This window comes from Xiphophorus couchianus, chromosome 19, assembly GCF_001444195.1.
Source record: "Xiphophorus couchianus chromosome 19, X_couchianus-1.0, whole genome shotgun sequence".
In the NCBI taxonomy this organism is placed as follows: Eukaryota; Metazoa; Chordata; class Actinopteri; order Cyprinodontiformes; family Poeciliidae; genus Xiphophorus; species Xiphophorus couchianus.
Window position 1 is genome coordinate 9,407,219 of NC_040246.1, and position 15,751 is coordinate 9,422,969.

Here is a 15,751-nt window from a genome sequence, read left to right on the forward strand (position 1 = left end):
TCTCCTGCCATACAATGTTATAATAACACTTTACATTGGTCTCAGTTAGCGCTGTTGCAAAAGACTGTTCCAGTAATCGAGTACTTCTATCTATCTATCTATCTATCTATCTATCTATCTATCTATCTATCTATCTATCTATCTATCTATCTATCTATCTATCTATCTATCTATCTATCTTGTATTGATTTGTGTCAGTTCAATAAACACAATTGAAGTCCGTGATTGTCATGTAAAAATGTGAAAAGCAATCTCTTCGTTGGTTTAAGGATTGACAGCCACTTCTTTTTTGCTCGTTTTCTTGAAGTCCTGGATAGATCTGGCAGTAAATGGAGCAGCAAATACAATTTTTTTTTCTTTCAGTGCATTTGCAAGTTCATCTCAAGAGGTATATGACAGGCTTGCCTCCTTTTTATTTATTTTTTTTGACAAAGGACACGGAGTCATCACTGACGTCTTATTTATGCTTTTATGATGGTTCCTTCTCCGCAGCCTTCTTCTTTCCTCTGTAGCTTCCGTGAAAGAGTGGCAACGCGTCCTGTCGGATCATCTCCTGCCCGTGAGGCATGATCTGCCTGCTGCCATACACTTGATTGGCGGTGTTGGGGACGATCTCGGAATAGACCGAAAGGTTTTTCGGTAAAGACTTCTCCTCCATTGGGGCATCCTGCAAACATCCACAGGTTGTCGCCGTGGGTGAGGAGTGGCAAAGTGTGTAGGGGCTGTTGTGTGAATATCTTATTAGTTTTGAACAAAGCAGGTGGTGTTTTTTCTCCTTACCTGTGTGCCACAATCCAGGACAGCGCCCCAGGTCTCATCCCTGTGAAACAACAGCTTGTTGGTGAAAATGATTTCGACACCATTTAAAACAGCCAGGTTTACACGAACCAAAACTTTTTTTTTCCTCTCATACTTCTTAAGCTTACCATCCCAGTGCTATGCTCCTCTCTTTTACGCACAGGTCTTTCCACTGTTCGGCCAGACTTACGGGATTTTTGCGACTCTCGTCATACTCTGAGCGGCTTTTCGGGGGATCCATGCTGACGACGGCACGGTAGAGATTTATCTCCGTTAACTTCGGGTAAAAGGTAGGGAAGCCGACCCAAATCACGGTTCGTTTTGTTTACGTTTCCATGGAAACTGGTCTAACAAGAGAACATGCACCAAATGCCTCGTGTTTTACAATTTCATGCACCTTCGCGAGTATTCAGTCCAACAACTCATAATCCAGCACTTAATACAAATTTTACTGTTTTAAAAAAAACTATTCACGATTTTTTCGTGAAATGTTTCTATTTGTCAAACCAGACTTGGCAGGAGAAGGAGCGCTGCTAGCACTAGCATGTTGACTTACTGCAACAGTGTGAAATAACTCATGTAAATGCTAAAATTACCTGCAGAGCTAAAGGCAGCTAAAATAGCATGTAGCCTATTGTTAGCATGTTAACGTAACATACTCAGTGCAGTATGGAAAAAAACCATGTGAACGTTAAAATTATAAAATTAGCTCTAGAACTAAAACATCACCAAGGAGCTGTTATGTGTGGTCATTCTGTATTCCGCCACAAGAGGGAGTTCTTATACAGCACTGCTTGAAGCTGTTCTATTTCATTACTGTCCAGCTGCAGGATGAAATTCTCCCACTTCTCTACATTATGTGTTGTAATTCTCAATTCTGCCACAGGAGGAAGCTCACACAAGAAATGGAAGGGCCTTCCATTGACCCATTTTCATGTGTTTTGCCTATGTCAAAGTGATTGAGTGCCAGGGACAATACATAGCACCTCATTGACCAATGCATAACTCTAGCAAGACATATGTGAACTAGAAGAGCTATTATGTATGGCCATTCTATATTCTGCCAATCTCAATAATGGGAAGTGCAGCAAGAAAGCAAGAAAGAATGGAAAAAAATTAGGTTTGGATTAGGGTTGGAATCGAAGGTCGGAATTAGTTTTGTTTCTTTCCCAAAGTCATCATTACCACACTGAACTTTAATATAACACCCATGAAACACAACACCTCAATAACTTAAAACTTCTTTTGAGAGGATTTGCTTATGGTTTTGTTTGTAATCTATTTGATCATTTATTGCTTGTTCTTGAGTGTGCTCAATTGTGGGTTTTTTTGCAATGTCAATAAAAAAATCTAATCTAACAACTAATATGTTTGTAAATTTCTGTGAGGAACTCTCCATATTGAGGATCAATATGGAAGAGTCAGTAGAAGACTACTGACTAAGAAGTCAGTAGTCTTCTATGGGACTATGTAAGCTATATTATAGTTCATCTTTGGTTTTACATAATTGTTAAATTTCCCAAGAAACTGAATATTGAATTTTCATTTTCTGTGAGTCATAAAAAAGAAACGGTTGAAGTCTTTTGCTCCGTGTGTAAACTATTTCACTTTAAAGACTTAATGACTTTTATATCATATTTTATGTACTGAGATGCAGCCTTCGTATGTTTTCTGCTTGCCTTGAGTAAAGACTTTAAAAAAAAAAAAATTTCTGAATTTGATTTATTTTCAAAACCGGAAGTTGATGATGGAAGCTTTTACTCTGAAAGGTAAAAGCTAAACTGTAGCCGTTTGGGCTGAGGGAAAATAATCCGCTAGTGTTAGCTCTGTGGTTATTTTGCTGATGAACTGAAACCCGCCTCTAAACAAAGGTAAGGTTGATATTTATCTAAATTTACCCGCCTTAAATGTAAAATTTGAATTATTTGCTGCTCGACAAGGTCCTTAATTTTCCGAAGACAGATCCATTCTTGGTTCAGTGTTTGTTCTTCTTGGTGAACTCTAATTTAAGGAGCTAACAGAGTGTGAGAAATGACTTAAGCAACTTTTTAACAGCACCGAGTCTTAACTCGTATGCACGTATTCTCGGGAACACCATTAATAGTAAGTTGTAGTTTGCCTGTCAGAGGGTGAGCTATCAGCTTATTGTGGACATATGCTAACTGGCTAACCTTCATAGAACACAAACTTGACTCCGCATTTATTGGACGTCCAGAACAACGCCACTCAGTCGTTTCCTCTGCTCACACAGATATAGGTACAGGTGACATAAGCAGGAGGTCACTTTTGAGGAGGCTAATGTCTTCAGGTCTTGATGCTGTGTTGGCTAACGTCAAGTTTATTGTGCAACATGATATAGAAATCCACAGAACCCCAATCTATTACCAGCTAGCATGCTGGTTGAGTATAAAATGATTAGCAGTATGTCCACAGGTGTTCTTAATTATCCTAGTTAATTGGACCTGTATTTGGGTGGAGCAGCTGGTATTGAAATAATGGGGTGCACCTATATCAAACTTGCCACGTGTGTGTGCATGCATATATACTAGATGTATAAAACTGAAGTTACATAGATCCATTGTCCTGCAACCTTAGATCTATCCCTGCTTCAACACACCTGGATGAAATAAATAGCTAATTACCAGGCCTCTGCAGAAATGACTGAGTAGGTAGTTGATTCAGGAATGTTGGAGCAGAGATGTACCTAAAAGGTGGAGAGCAGCACCGCTTTTTTCTTTTGAAATATTAGAATAAATCTGCCAAGATAACAGTGAATTGTGAAGTTAAGTCCATCTTTAAGTACAACTTCTAAATGTCATAAGTCAGGGGGTGTCCAAAGCCTGGATGTTGTCCATCTATTTAACCTAACTAAGTTGACAGTTTATTTTATTCTTTTTTAGTTATGAAGTAAGTTAAATATAAGATGCTAGGTGAGGTATTGCATTTTTTTGTTATTAATGTTGGTGTTAAATTGAACTTATTGTGATTTTTTTAATTTATTTTTTTAAAAGGTGTCAAACTAACATTTAGCTTTCTGAAAACATGTATTAACCTTTAATTAAAAAAAAAATCTGGTTGGTGTTGAACACTGCCAAGCTGGATGCTTTAGTCTGTGTTTAGGAGACAAAGTCGGTCTTCTATCACCTGATGAACATTTCCAGGATTAAAGGACGAATGTCTCAGCCAGATCTAGAGAAACTCATGCATGCGTTTATTTTCAGTCGCATTGATTACTGCAACAGCGTCTTCACGGGTCTGTCTAACAAATCAATTAAACGGCTGCAGCTGATCCAGAACGCTGCTGCTGGCGTTCTCACTAAAACCAGGAAGATAGAGCACATAACACCAGTTTTAAAGTCCCTACACTGGCTCCCTGTAGCTCAAATAATAGACTTTAAAATACTGTTATTTAAAATACTGTTATTGTATTAAAATATTGTTATTTAAAATACTGTTATTGTATTAAAATACTGTTATTAAAATACTGTTTGTTAGTTTACAAATCACTGAACGGCTTAGCACCACAATACATTAAAGATCTGCTGTTGTTGTATCAACCTTCCAGACCTCTCAGGTCTTCCGGTTCTGGTCTGCTCTGCATCCCCAGAACCAGAACCAAACGAGGAGAAACAGCTTTCAGCATCTTTGCACCACAAATTTGGAACAAACTTCCAGAAAACTGTAAAACAGCTGAAACACTGACTTCCTTTAAATCTAGACTAAAAACCCACCTGTTTAGGATTGTATTTGAAACGTAATCATTACAAATTTATTGATGGAACTTGACTTAGTGTTGTGTTTTGATTGTTGATTCTATGTTGCATTGTGTTTCTGTGTTTGATGTGATGTAAAGCACTTTGAAATGCCTTGCTGCTGAAATGTGCTATAAAAATAAAATTTGATTGATTAACAAGTAGATATAAATGTAACATACAGAAAATGCAATATAAAGGAAATGGAAATGCATGAAAGAAAAAAAAATGCTAGTTGAACTGTCTTGTGATCAGTGCAAGCTTTCTCCAGACTTTTGACAATGAGTAATTGCGTAACTTTTGCTGCTACCTTTGATATATTCAAATCAAATAAAAAAGAATTTGTTTTATATTGTTGACAATATTCTGCATTTTGAAAATTTGCTTTTTTCTTTTTTGTGTGTGTGCGTTTTATTTTTTCCTGAATGAGGTGGAAAAACAATTGTGTAACAGACACAATTATTAAATAGTTTTTTCCTTTGGATGCCTCAGCAGCCTGGGTACTTGCTATAACTGGGATTTAGAAAAGCCTTTATCATGACAGACAGCCCTAACCACCTTCACTGCCCTGTTGGACAGTGTTTATTTGCACTTTCACCCTCCAGTCACATTCTCTACACTGTGGATCTGTGATGTCTGGCAAATCAGACGAGTTGGCAGTGAGGTCAGTGGTGCACATGTGAGTGAAACTCCATCTTGGGAGATCAGAGGTGAGACCACTGTGGCTTTAAAGTGCACAGACTGTAAATAGCAACTGGACCTGGTAGTCAGAGGATCAACAAGGTGTAAATGGAAAGAGTGAGTTTGTTATCGGAGATCGTAGTGACCGAAGCCAGTTTACTTGAAGTTATTTTTGGAAGGATTTTGGTTTGAAGTTCTGCTCAGCTATTGGACCCAGTCTGTGTCTTTTGATTTTTAGCTTGTCTCCACTGAGAGGCTCTCATGGAGATCATCAAGAAAGGGGATAATGGAAAAGAAAACAGTAAGTCTTGGGCTGTGTGTGAATCTGAGCTTGTTTTGAATTTGTAGCATAGTTTCTGTTTCCAGTCTCCATGTTGCTTCTCCTGCAGCCCCCTTGTTTGAACATTAGGCCAGTAGTTTTAAAAAGAAAGCTTACTTTGTTTTAAAAAAAAAAATCTTGAAGTGGACCAAGTGAAAGCTTCAGTGTGCTAAAGCTTTTTTTATTGAGAGAAAAGACCTACTTGTGTTCTCAGAATAGACTTTCTAATATTGTTCCAGCCGCGGGGCCTGCTGGGGAGATGACGAAGGAGGATGTTTCAGAGCCTGCTGAAGGAGATGCTGTCCTGGGCTGCTTCACAAGAAATGCTCCCCACCAGCGGGTGGTTATCCACCAGGTGGCTTCTGCACCCAGGCCCAGTGACTGTGGTGAGGATCTGCTCATGCTCAGTACATGATAACTGGATTTGGGTCATTCTGAAAAAAGAACGATGAAGTAATGACTTGACAGGTGAAATGGAGAGATGCTTAGTTAAGTCACATCTTAGGATTGGTTTAATAATGAAAACATACCAGGCTGGGTTAAATTTTAAGAACAAAACAAAGATTGAAATGAGAGGATTTGTGATGCAGGAAAGACAATAGAAAAGCCACAAAACTTTATCTACAAATAATGTGACATTTATCTTGTACATTTCAAGTGTAGAATAAGTGTTAGGAAAAAAATGTGAAAACCCCTAGCTAACTTTGCTGAAGCATTCACCCTTATCCTTCAGTCATATTTGTCTACATTACCTTGGAAATGTTTCCCAAATTGTTTAATTCTATGAAATTGACTTCACTGATTTTTCAAATTTTCTTCTGAAATTAATGGAAATGCATGTCTTGTAAAGCATCTGTTTATTTCATTATGGTAGAAACGACATGAAAGCTAAGCATCAAGTCGTTGATGCTTGCATAATATATGCTCTATTAGGATTTTAGAGCATGTTCTATGCTCTAAAATAGAACAGGAATTTAGAGCATACATGCTGTACTTCTGGGAAAACATGAAAAAGTTTTAGGATGTTAATACTTTTGGAAGGAAATGAACAGACGGTTTATATTCTTAACACACATTTCAGACTTCTTACAGTTATTATTCAGCCAGATATTTGATAATGCCTCTGGGAGATAACAGGAGGAACCCTTATGTGATGACACAAGGAAACCCTCAAGAACATTTATACCTACGGTATATGATTGTTTAGTCCTGTTGGTTACTGAACAGGTAATGTATAGCTTTTGTGACTGTTGTGCTGAAAATGAACATTCCCTAGAATTGTAAATCAAATGTCAGGTTTTAAATTGGTTAGATTAAAGGAAATGTTGTCAATTTGATCCCTCAGCCACACTGGGGTTGTTAAATTCTCATTTGTCCCAGTTCATGTCAACTACTGCATCTGATTTAAGGAGAGATTATTAAACTGCTGCAGTTTAATAATCTAATACTAAAACTTAATGTATATCAGGACTAAATGTCTTTCTATGATTTTATGAATAGCAACAGATTAGTTTTGCCATTATTCTTGTTTTTTCTCTTCCTCCAGAGTTTTCCTTCTTTGACCCGTCTGAGCCGCAGTGCAGAGAAATTCTTCAGGATCCCAACACCACCATACCTGAGCTATTTGCTGTCCTCAGGCAATGGGTACCTCAGGTTCAGAAAAACATTGACGTCATTGGCATTGAGGTGACTGATTCTCAGTTGTTGCTTTAATATTGCAATGCAAAATATAAATGAAAACTTAATAGATTAAAGTAAAACTCAGATTGACCCACAGCGAGGTCTTTACGGGTTTTCTTAACTGGTTCTCTTAAAACAGAAAAGTGTTATTGGCTAATAACACTTTCCACACAAATTTTGAAGTTTTGAAATATTTTTCAGGGATGTTTCCTCCTGAACTTCTCATTTCTGCAACCCAATCCTCACATAAGCTGAAAACATTGTGTAGATGTATTTCCTTTCCACTCACCCAGAAACCTTTTTATCAGAAGTTATTGAAAATACCTGCATTGCAGTAAATTGTGCAGAGAAACTCTCCTCTTAAGTGTTTAAGTAAGCGATTATTTCTTCTTGCACACCTTCTTCTGACTCTGGAGAAATGAATGCCTTTTTGATGTCCCTGATGGTGTCTAAATTTAAAAAGGAGTGCCATTATCAGAGGATCATTTCATTCTTCACTTCACTGTACCTGAGTTTCACTGTTACTTGACATTCCTACAGTGACATTTGCCTCTTTGAGGCTCATTGCACATCGTGTCTCTGCACAGATCCTGAAGAGAGGTTGTGGTGTGAATGACCGAGATGGATTGACCGATATGAGCCTTCTGCACTACTGTTGTAAGGCTGGGGCTCCTGGAATTGGTTAGTTCTTTTCCACTGCTTCTAAATCTCAATGCAAATCTACTGTGACTTTTCTTTCTGTTGTTTTACTGCCGAACAAAAGCTCTCAAGTTTAAGAAATGTTCTCAACAAATTCTTTAAAAAACAAAAGAAAGTCAACAATACTTTTTCTCCTCAGGTGATGCAGAAACGGCAGCTAGTTTTGCCCGTCAGCTCCTCGCCTTGGGTGCTGATCCCAACCTTCGTTCACGCTGGACTAACATGAGGGCGCTGCATTACGCTGCCTACTTTGATGTTCCCCAGCTGGTCGGTGTGGTGCTGCAGGCCTCTCAGCCTGGAGGTGAGACCAGGGAACTGCTGCCAGAGAAGAGAGGAGAGGATTGTGGCAACATTCAGTGCAGGGAATGCATTTCTATTTCCAGCACCAACTGCCACAGGGATTAAAGCCTCAGCAATTTAATCTTCTTGCTGTGGTAAACATTCTGGGTTGTAAGGTTATTAGCTGCATCCACAGGTGAATGGAGGCAGCAGATGGTGATGGTGTTGTATTTATTGCTTGTTGTGGATACAGAGAAATTGTGTTTTTTGCAGATTGATTGAATAATCAGTCATCTGAAGTTTTCTACAAGCTATGCAGGGGATAAAGAAAACTTGTACAAAAGTCCCTTTTTAGATTTGACTAGAAGTTTCTATCACGCAGAATGCCAGGTTTAGTGGAATACTAGTATATCACATTCCTTTGAAAATAATAATCACTTGCTAAAACGACAATAGCATGAGGTAACATCATGCTATTGGGAGGCTTCTGATCAGCTTCTGGTGGAATATATGGGGCCAAATACAAGGCCATCCTGGAAGAAATAAAAAAATGACAATACAAAGATAGGTAGTGCAACTGAGAGATTACAAGATATTGCTTGGCTTGATTTATAGTGTACTCTATACAAATGCATTCACAATTATGCACTACCTTCTGTTGGTCTATCACAGCAAATTTAAATACAATCCTCTGTTTGTGGTTGTACGAGTTCAAAATATAAAAATATTTAAGGTATATGAACACTGGCAATTTTCCTATTACAGTATAATGGGAGAAGCACAGCACTGTGTAGTCTACCCCTGAAATTAAACTAATTCCTCTACCTTTTCTCTGCAGAGGTTGATGCCACCTGCAGTGACTTTGAGTTTGGCACAGCTCTGCACATTGCTGCATCCAACTTGTGCACATCTGCTGTCAAACGTCTCCTGGAGTTGGGAGCTAATCCAGCTTTCAGGGTATGGTTTTTTTTCCTGTCTTTTCTTTTCTGTATAATCACACACCAACAGACTTGACTTCTGATTTCATTAATTATTTCAGCACACCATTTAAAATGTTTGGAGTTGCATCTTGGCACTGATCCATTTTTCCTTAATTTAGAAAGGGAATTGATTCTTTTGAATTCTTCATGACAGGTTCAGACATCAGGAAAGACATCTGCGAATACTTTCCTGATGCACTGTAGCAAATTGTGCTAGCTAATCTGAGCTAGAATGCCAGTGTTATATTTACTAACATGTATTAACATGCAACTTGTATAAGACTTTAAAATATATTAAAAGCTAAAAGAACCACAAAGTTTGAATTGTGCTGCAATCTATAAGTAAGGAGAACTATGTAATTAACCTGTAATTAGGTAGCTGAACTACTTGATTGGTTTAAATAGTTAATAGATTACAGAGCTGGTTAAGAGGTCAAACATGTTAAAAACTTTTGCATCTGGAGAATATCAGTTGTATAAATAATTTACACAATTTATGCACTTTTATGGATAAAAAATATTTTTATTCTCTTCCCACAAAAACAGGTGAAAAGCATTGTATATGTACCATGTGAATTGAGCCATACCCAGTTATCTTGTGCCTTGGCAGATTGACGAGGTAGGACAACTTTCAGCTATTTTAGAAGCGTATGGTTTATCAAAAGCCATACGCTTCTAAAAGCGAAAACACGTTTTCTTTTATTAATGCTTCACACTGAAACTCTGAGAAATAATTGCTTGCTATACAAGCTCAAATGGACTGTAAATAATGGGTCTAGACTTTAGAAAAATGTCAGTATGGAATGGCGAACATTTCCTTCAGAACAGGCCGTAGCAGGAAAAAGACAGGTGCATTTATTTATATTGACTTCCTGGGATCCTTGCTGTAGTCATCTGTGTTATTTATTCCACTCAGTGTTTTTTTTTTTTTTTACTTTTGTGTAAAGAAAGGAGGTCTATTCATCTGTCCTCAGGTGCAGCTGTTTTTTCTGTGAGAGGTGGGAGGGTCTGCAGTTCTGGAAATGTAATTTACATCAATTCCCACCTTAAGAATTACTTTCCAGAATTAGATATAATGCAAACAAATTTTAAATTGGTTTATACAATTCAATTAGCATATTTAATATAGTAAATGCATAATTGACTAATAGGTGGTAACTATCTTAGTAATTCATTTCAGCTGAAATTTAGCTCATGCGAAGGCAAACTGGATTAATACATAGTTTGAAAAAGTTTTTAGACTTTTTGGGGGGCTTTTTTCCAGGTTTGTACAAATACAAAAAATTGCTGAAAATAGTTATATCTGGGCTTTATTTTCTGTCCCATTAACTGTTAAAAACATCGTTCTAATATGCATCTGTCCACCCGGTTTCTGACTCTGGTTTTTCCAGATTTCACTGCTGTAGAAATATCTGACATTATTTCTTGGACCCCTCTCTGACCTTAGCATTTTGACATAATACATGATAAACCTGTGTAGAGATGGTAAGAAATCAACACCAATCGTTATTGAACTGAATATAAACATCTGTCCTACATCTATCCATTGCCTCATTTAGCTCATAAAAAGGCTCGGCTGCATGCACTAATGCTGAACATGTTCAAACTGACACTGAAAAGTGGTTTTAAATTAAATGTCATAATTTTTTAGCAGTACCCCTTCTCCAAAAAAAAAGTTAAATAGAAAGTGTGAATTCAAACAAATCAGCCATTTTGCTGTCATTTGACGACATTAAAATGCACCAGACTCTTTTAGGCCATAGATTTTAGATTAATTTATAGTTTTCCATGAGGAGATCTCTGCTGTCAGTTGTGTCTTTGTTGGTTTTTATGTTGTTTTAGTGCCAGCTTCCACTGGAGGTCACTAAAGCACTATGCACAATTATACAATCATTTTCTTGCTCTGCGGTGCATCCATAAGTGCTCTCTCTGTTCATTTTCCAGTTTATTTTGGGCTGTGAATGCAAACCTAGGGGCATACTTGGACTTGAATATTTAGACCAGATCTGGTCTGACTTTTGAATTTAAATATTTAAAGTTAAGTTGATAGGAATGTTTGCTGCTTACTCTTGCCAAGTTGAAACATTTTTGCCTGGGACTTCATTTGATATGTCAGTAAGATTGCTGTTCATGACTGAACCAGGTGTCTCCTGACTTTCCTGCCTCGGTTTTTCCATCATTTACCAGAACCACTTTGTTTACTTTGATCCAATTTGTTTATCTTGACATGATTTTTTTTCTTTTCTTTATGGAGATGGATGTTGCTCAATAATGTAGCTTTTTAGGACTTGGACTGAAATTGTATTTTTAACATGTTCACTATTTCATGATAATGTCTAACTTTTATTTTGTATTATAATATTTATGTTTTAAAAATATTTATTGAGTGTTTTTGTCAAAAGATTGTCTGGTCTGGCCCTGCAAGGTTCTTTTGAGCAGACCTTAAATTAAAGCAGAGGAAAAGTTTTAATTAAGAGATAGAGTAATTGCTGTTGATGCAGATTTTATGAATTGAAAACAGAAAATCATGTTATAAAATTGTATTTATTCCTGTAATTCAGTTGTAAAAGTGTAACTCATGTATTTATTCCTTTTGTGATATATGTAAGTGTCTATCTGACAATCCTGATGATTCATTTGAAAATAAATGGAATATAGTCTCATTAAAACACAACTTAATTTTAATTAGGGATGAGCATAAACGTTGATCTATGTTGCTACACTCTTCTATGATCATGAGCTGTCTGGGTAGTGACTGAAAGAAATGGATACAAGCAGCTGGAATGAGTTTTGAGTTGGTTCCTCAGCTACCCTGGGAACACCTTGGCATTCCCCTGGTGGAGCTCAGGGTGTTGTAGTGACCTCTAACATTTGCCCCTCTGAATGAGAGAGTCTTGTGGATAATATTTTTATTGTCTGACATGTTTTCTCAAACACTATTGTCCCAAATTTTAAAATGGTTGCCTACGAGTATCACTTTCCTGACTATCATATATGTTCTAAATAATTTCTGATGTTTGTCACGTAAAGAATTGCTTTTTTGAAATTCAGTTTGCCTATAAATTATAGTGGATAGAAATGTTAAACCCTTTTCAGTAAATGGCCTCTTTCAGGCTGTAAATAACTCTCCAGCATGCCTGTTGACAACCTCTGAACATTATAATTTAACTGTTGTAGACACAGTGGGGCTGCTGTGTGGAAGAGAGAGCCATTTGCAGCTTGTCGATGTCAGTGTGGGAAAGAGTTTAAAGAATGTCTTGCTGTGAGGCATTGCTTGGGATTAAATTTGATTATGAACTGTGATTAACACAACTGGATATGTGGATATGACTTGGTTAGACCTTTTTCCAATAAAGAAACTATTGTATGAGTAAAGGTATTACAGCATTTAATTTCTTTTGCCTCAATGTCTCACCTACCCACACACAAGGCAGATTGTGAGGGGCGGACATTAACTTAGTGTTTGAACATTAACAAGTGCAAACTATTTTTTAGTGCCGTATAAACCACATAAAATAACCAAATAAAGTGTTCCTGCTGAGGTTTCTCCTCTGTCAGACCTCTACAACAACCTCCCTGTGCAGCATTCCTTCTGAAATATAGCTTGCTGACTCAAAGATGTCTATCTTCACTGTCGTAGAGTCACCTGGGTAAACCTTTATGTTACTTTCTGCTGATCAGCTTCTTTGAAATGTACTGAAGGGGATTTTGTCCTGGGAGTTGAAATATAATTAAAGAATGTGTGAGCAAAATAAGTGATCTGTTTCAAAAGGGGCACAAGTTCTGATGTTTCTATGTGATGTAGAAGTGATAGTGAGTCTAAGGTGCATAGAAGTTGGCAGGTGTTCTCATTAAAGTACAGAAGGAGAAGTGTTCATTGTAAACTAGATGGAAGTCCTGTAGTTTTCTCCTTGAGCTTGAAGTTTTACCTTTAAGCTTGGACTTCTGTAGCGCTGCAGTTAAGTAAAAGTAAAAAGTAAAACCTCTAAGCAAACCTCTTGCTTAGAGGTTTGGGCACTGGGTGGCTTTCGGCCCATGTTGGTACAGGACACGCGTCACTGTGAATGATGACACTGTCTTGCTAGCTTCACAAGGCGTTTGTTCTGGGGCCATTTTGTACATTTAAGACCAAAGCACTTTCATTGGACAAGAAAACCCATCTCCTTCCTCAGGGATTTGATGGTTAGACATTCCCATCATGTCTATGCTTGCGTATAATTGTTTGAACAGATGAAAGCGGCTCCTTCAAGCATCTAGAAATTGTTCTCAAGGATGAACCAGAAAATTCTCTTACTGATATTTTGGCAGATTACTTTTTACTTCCCCTTTATGTTGAAAAGAAAGCTGTGTGTTTAAAATACATTCACAGGTGTACCTCTAATTAGCTCAAACGTGTCAGTTAACCTATCAGAAGGGTCCAAAGCTATGACATCATAATTTGCTCTTTGGGCCTTTCTTACCTTTGCAGTTTGGTTAGTTATTATCTGAAAATGCAGTGTGCATTGAGACTATACTGACCGTATGCTGAAATTTGCCTGTCTTGGAGTTTGTTTGTTTTTTTTAACCTGATTTGAAAGCTTTTTGATAGTTTAAAACTTAAGGTAATGCTCCATAATTTATTTCTCATAGTGCCCTGCAGGACAATTATTTCTTTTGAAACAATATACACCTGCTCAAGGTAGTTTGTTTTGGGTTTAATCTGCAGTCATAATATTTCATATTATTCAACTGGCACATATTAGGATCAAAACCACAGTTAATAAATTGCAGTTTAAAATCATAATAAACTTAAATATTAAATAAATAAATAAATTTAGCATTTTAGCGATTCACACAATTGAGCTGAGCTACCTGGAGAAATAAACTTATTTGCTATGATCCAAGTGCATTGACACAATTGTTCTTATTTTGATATTGCAAGTAGTGGCCATTTTCATTTTGAAGAAAATGAAAATGGTAAACAATCTGTTCTCTGTGCTGCTTTTTTATTGGATCAAAATAGACCCAAACATAAAAATGAAAGAATGCATAAATCTTCTGTACCTGCTTAATATTTGGAGAGTTGTGGGATAGCTGGTTGTGTTTGATTTTACCAATTGCATTTTACAGTTTGTTTTTCTTTTTTAAATAAAATGAAATCCACTTCTTAAATAAGTCATCCCTCTTTTTCTAGAATGACAAAGGGCAGTGTCCAGCAGATGTTGTACCTGATCCACTGGATATGCCACTGGAGATGGCAGATGCTGCCGCCATGGCCAAAGAGCTCCGGACTCTGCTGAGGCAGGCTTTACCAAGACCCAGCTCCCCTTTGCCCCTCACACTTCAAGGCCAGGTCATCCCTGCTGTCTCTGATAAGGCCAGGATGCAGCTCACATCCATGGGAATCCGACTCGGGGATCGTGTGGTGATTGCTGGACAGAAGGTTTGTTTTCATGTTGCTGACGAAGGAAAAGAGATGATCTTTTTTTTTTTTTTTCCTCTGATGGAGAAGTCTTGCTTAGAGGTCAGTCAAGCTGTACTGGATCAAATACACCCCTGTTATATTTGTTTGTCATAGTCTCACTACTGTACTAGATTAAGTTTCTAATTAGGAATCAGTGATTTGCAAAAAACAAGAAACCTTTTAAAATAAGCCGTTTCTCAGCAGCAGCAAGTCACAATCTGGTATTTTTAGCCTAATACAGGAGTGTCTTATTTAATTTAGCATTTAACAAGCCTCAATGTGATGCCAGTGAGGATGGAACCAAATCTCAAATTGATGTGACTATTTAGTATTTTTTATAGATCTTCTTAAATGCATTTCACAGGCTGCACACATCCGTTACAGACTGCATCTGTGAGTGAAAGGCCTGTACTGATTATGCATCTTCTTTGCCTGTGAGTCATCTTCTTTTACACCTTTCTTTGATCTGCACCACCAACGGTGTTGACTAGACTGTGACTGTTGTTCATACTTCTCACTTGAGCTCATTACACATGTTTATTGCCTCAAAGTGGCACACTTGTTATCAGCACAAACCAGCACTCCAATGAGCATTAATGCAAAGTCTCTTGACAAGTCACAGTATAATTACAGGTTACGTTTCAGGAATATCCTCACTAGCAGGCAATTTATGCTCTTGGCTGTCAGATTGTTGCAGTGTCACAACAGTAAACTCTATTTTTTTTTGTATTTATTTGAGGTACAGCATGTATCAGAAAATGCGTCTTTGTCATAAAACGTTTTTATACCTAAAGAAAATCTTCAGTCTTGCTGATCAGCTATGATCGGTGTGATGCTTGAACCATATGTAATCCTTTTGACATAAAGCGCTCTAAGAAAGCAGAGAAGGCTTACCTGTCTGGGAAGAAAATGTATTTTACAAATAGGCCTGTTGTGTCTAAATAGTTGTCATATTATGTTTGAGCGTAGGTATTAATTTGAGGTTCAGATCACAAGTACCACCTCACTCATTTTCGATGTGTTAAAATTTATGATTGTGCCATGATGTGTGATTAATTCTGTTTGGTTGAATCAAATACCTGACTCTTGCTTCGGTATATTTTCCATAACTCTATCAGAA

At 37.4% G+C, this 15,751-nt stretch overlaps 2 protein-coding genes across 6 annotated transcripts in view; one reads left to right on the forward strand and one right to left on the reverse strand.

The window, feature by feature from the left end:
* Positions 1-446: 446 nt before the first annotated feature.
* On the reverse strand, positions 447-1,548 carry cimip5 (ciliary microtubule inner protein 5). The gene is made up of 4 exons (XM_028000017.1): positions 1,395-1,548; positions 927-1,145; positions 781-820; positions 447-667 (listed from the first exon to the last, which is right to left on the reverse strand). Exons 2-4 carry the CDS (start codon positions 1,037-1,039, stop codon positions 470-472), a joined length of 351 nt encoding a protein of 116 aa, XP_027855818.1. The 5' UTR covers positions 1,040-1,145; positions 1,395-1,548; the 3' UTR covers positions 447-469.
* A 985-nt stretch (positions 1,549-2,533) lies between these two features.
* Positions 2,534-15,751, forward strand: part of LOC114133880 (CAP-Gly domain-containing linker protein 4) — a 29,895-nt gene continuing 16,677 nt past the window's right edge. For 2 of the 5 annotated variants that reach the window (XM_028000013.1, XM_028000011.1), the window contains exons 1-8: positions 2,557-2,669; positions 5,470-5,532; positions 5,790-5,936; positions 7,097-7,236; positions 7,818-7,911; positions 8,069-8,230; positions 9,047-9,165; positions 14,362-14,610. In XM_028000013.1, coding sequence (XP_027855814.1) covers positions 5,493-5,532; positions 5,790-5,936; positions 7,097-7,236; positions 7,818-7,911; positions 8,069-8,230; positions 9,047-9,165; positions 14,362-14,610 — 951 coding nt within the window. In that variant the 5' untranslated portion in view covers positions 2,557-2,669; positions 5,470-5,492. Of the gene's footprint in view, positions 2,670-5,469; positions 5,533-5,789; positions 5,937-7,096; positions 7,237-7,817; positions 7,912-8,068; positions 8,231-9,046; positions 9,166-14,361; positions 14,611-15,751 lie in introns of all 5 variants that reach the window. The other 3 variants (XM_028000010.1, XM_028000014.1, XM_028000012.1) reach the window with 3 other exon arrangements.

What these genes read in the sequence shown, in the direction of transcription:
- cimip5 (XM_028000017.1), bottom strand. Translation starts at nt 1,039, where the DNA reads ATGGATCCCCCGAAAAGCCGCTCAGAGTATGACGAGAGTCGCAAAAAT. An exon ending in AGGAGCATAGCACTGGGATG is followed by an intron (nt 821 to 926) that starts GTAAGCTTAAGA and finishes GTTGTTTCACAG; the next exon opens with GGATGAGACCTGGGGCGCTG. An exon ending in TCCTGGATTGTGGCACACAG is followed by an intron (nt 668 to 780) that starts GTAAGGAGAAAA and finishes GGATGTTTGCAG; the next exon opens with GATGCCCCAATGGAGGAGAA.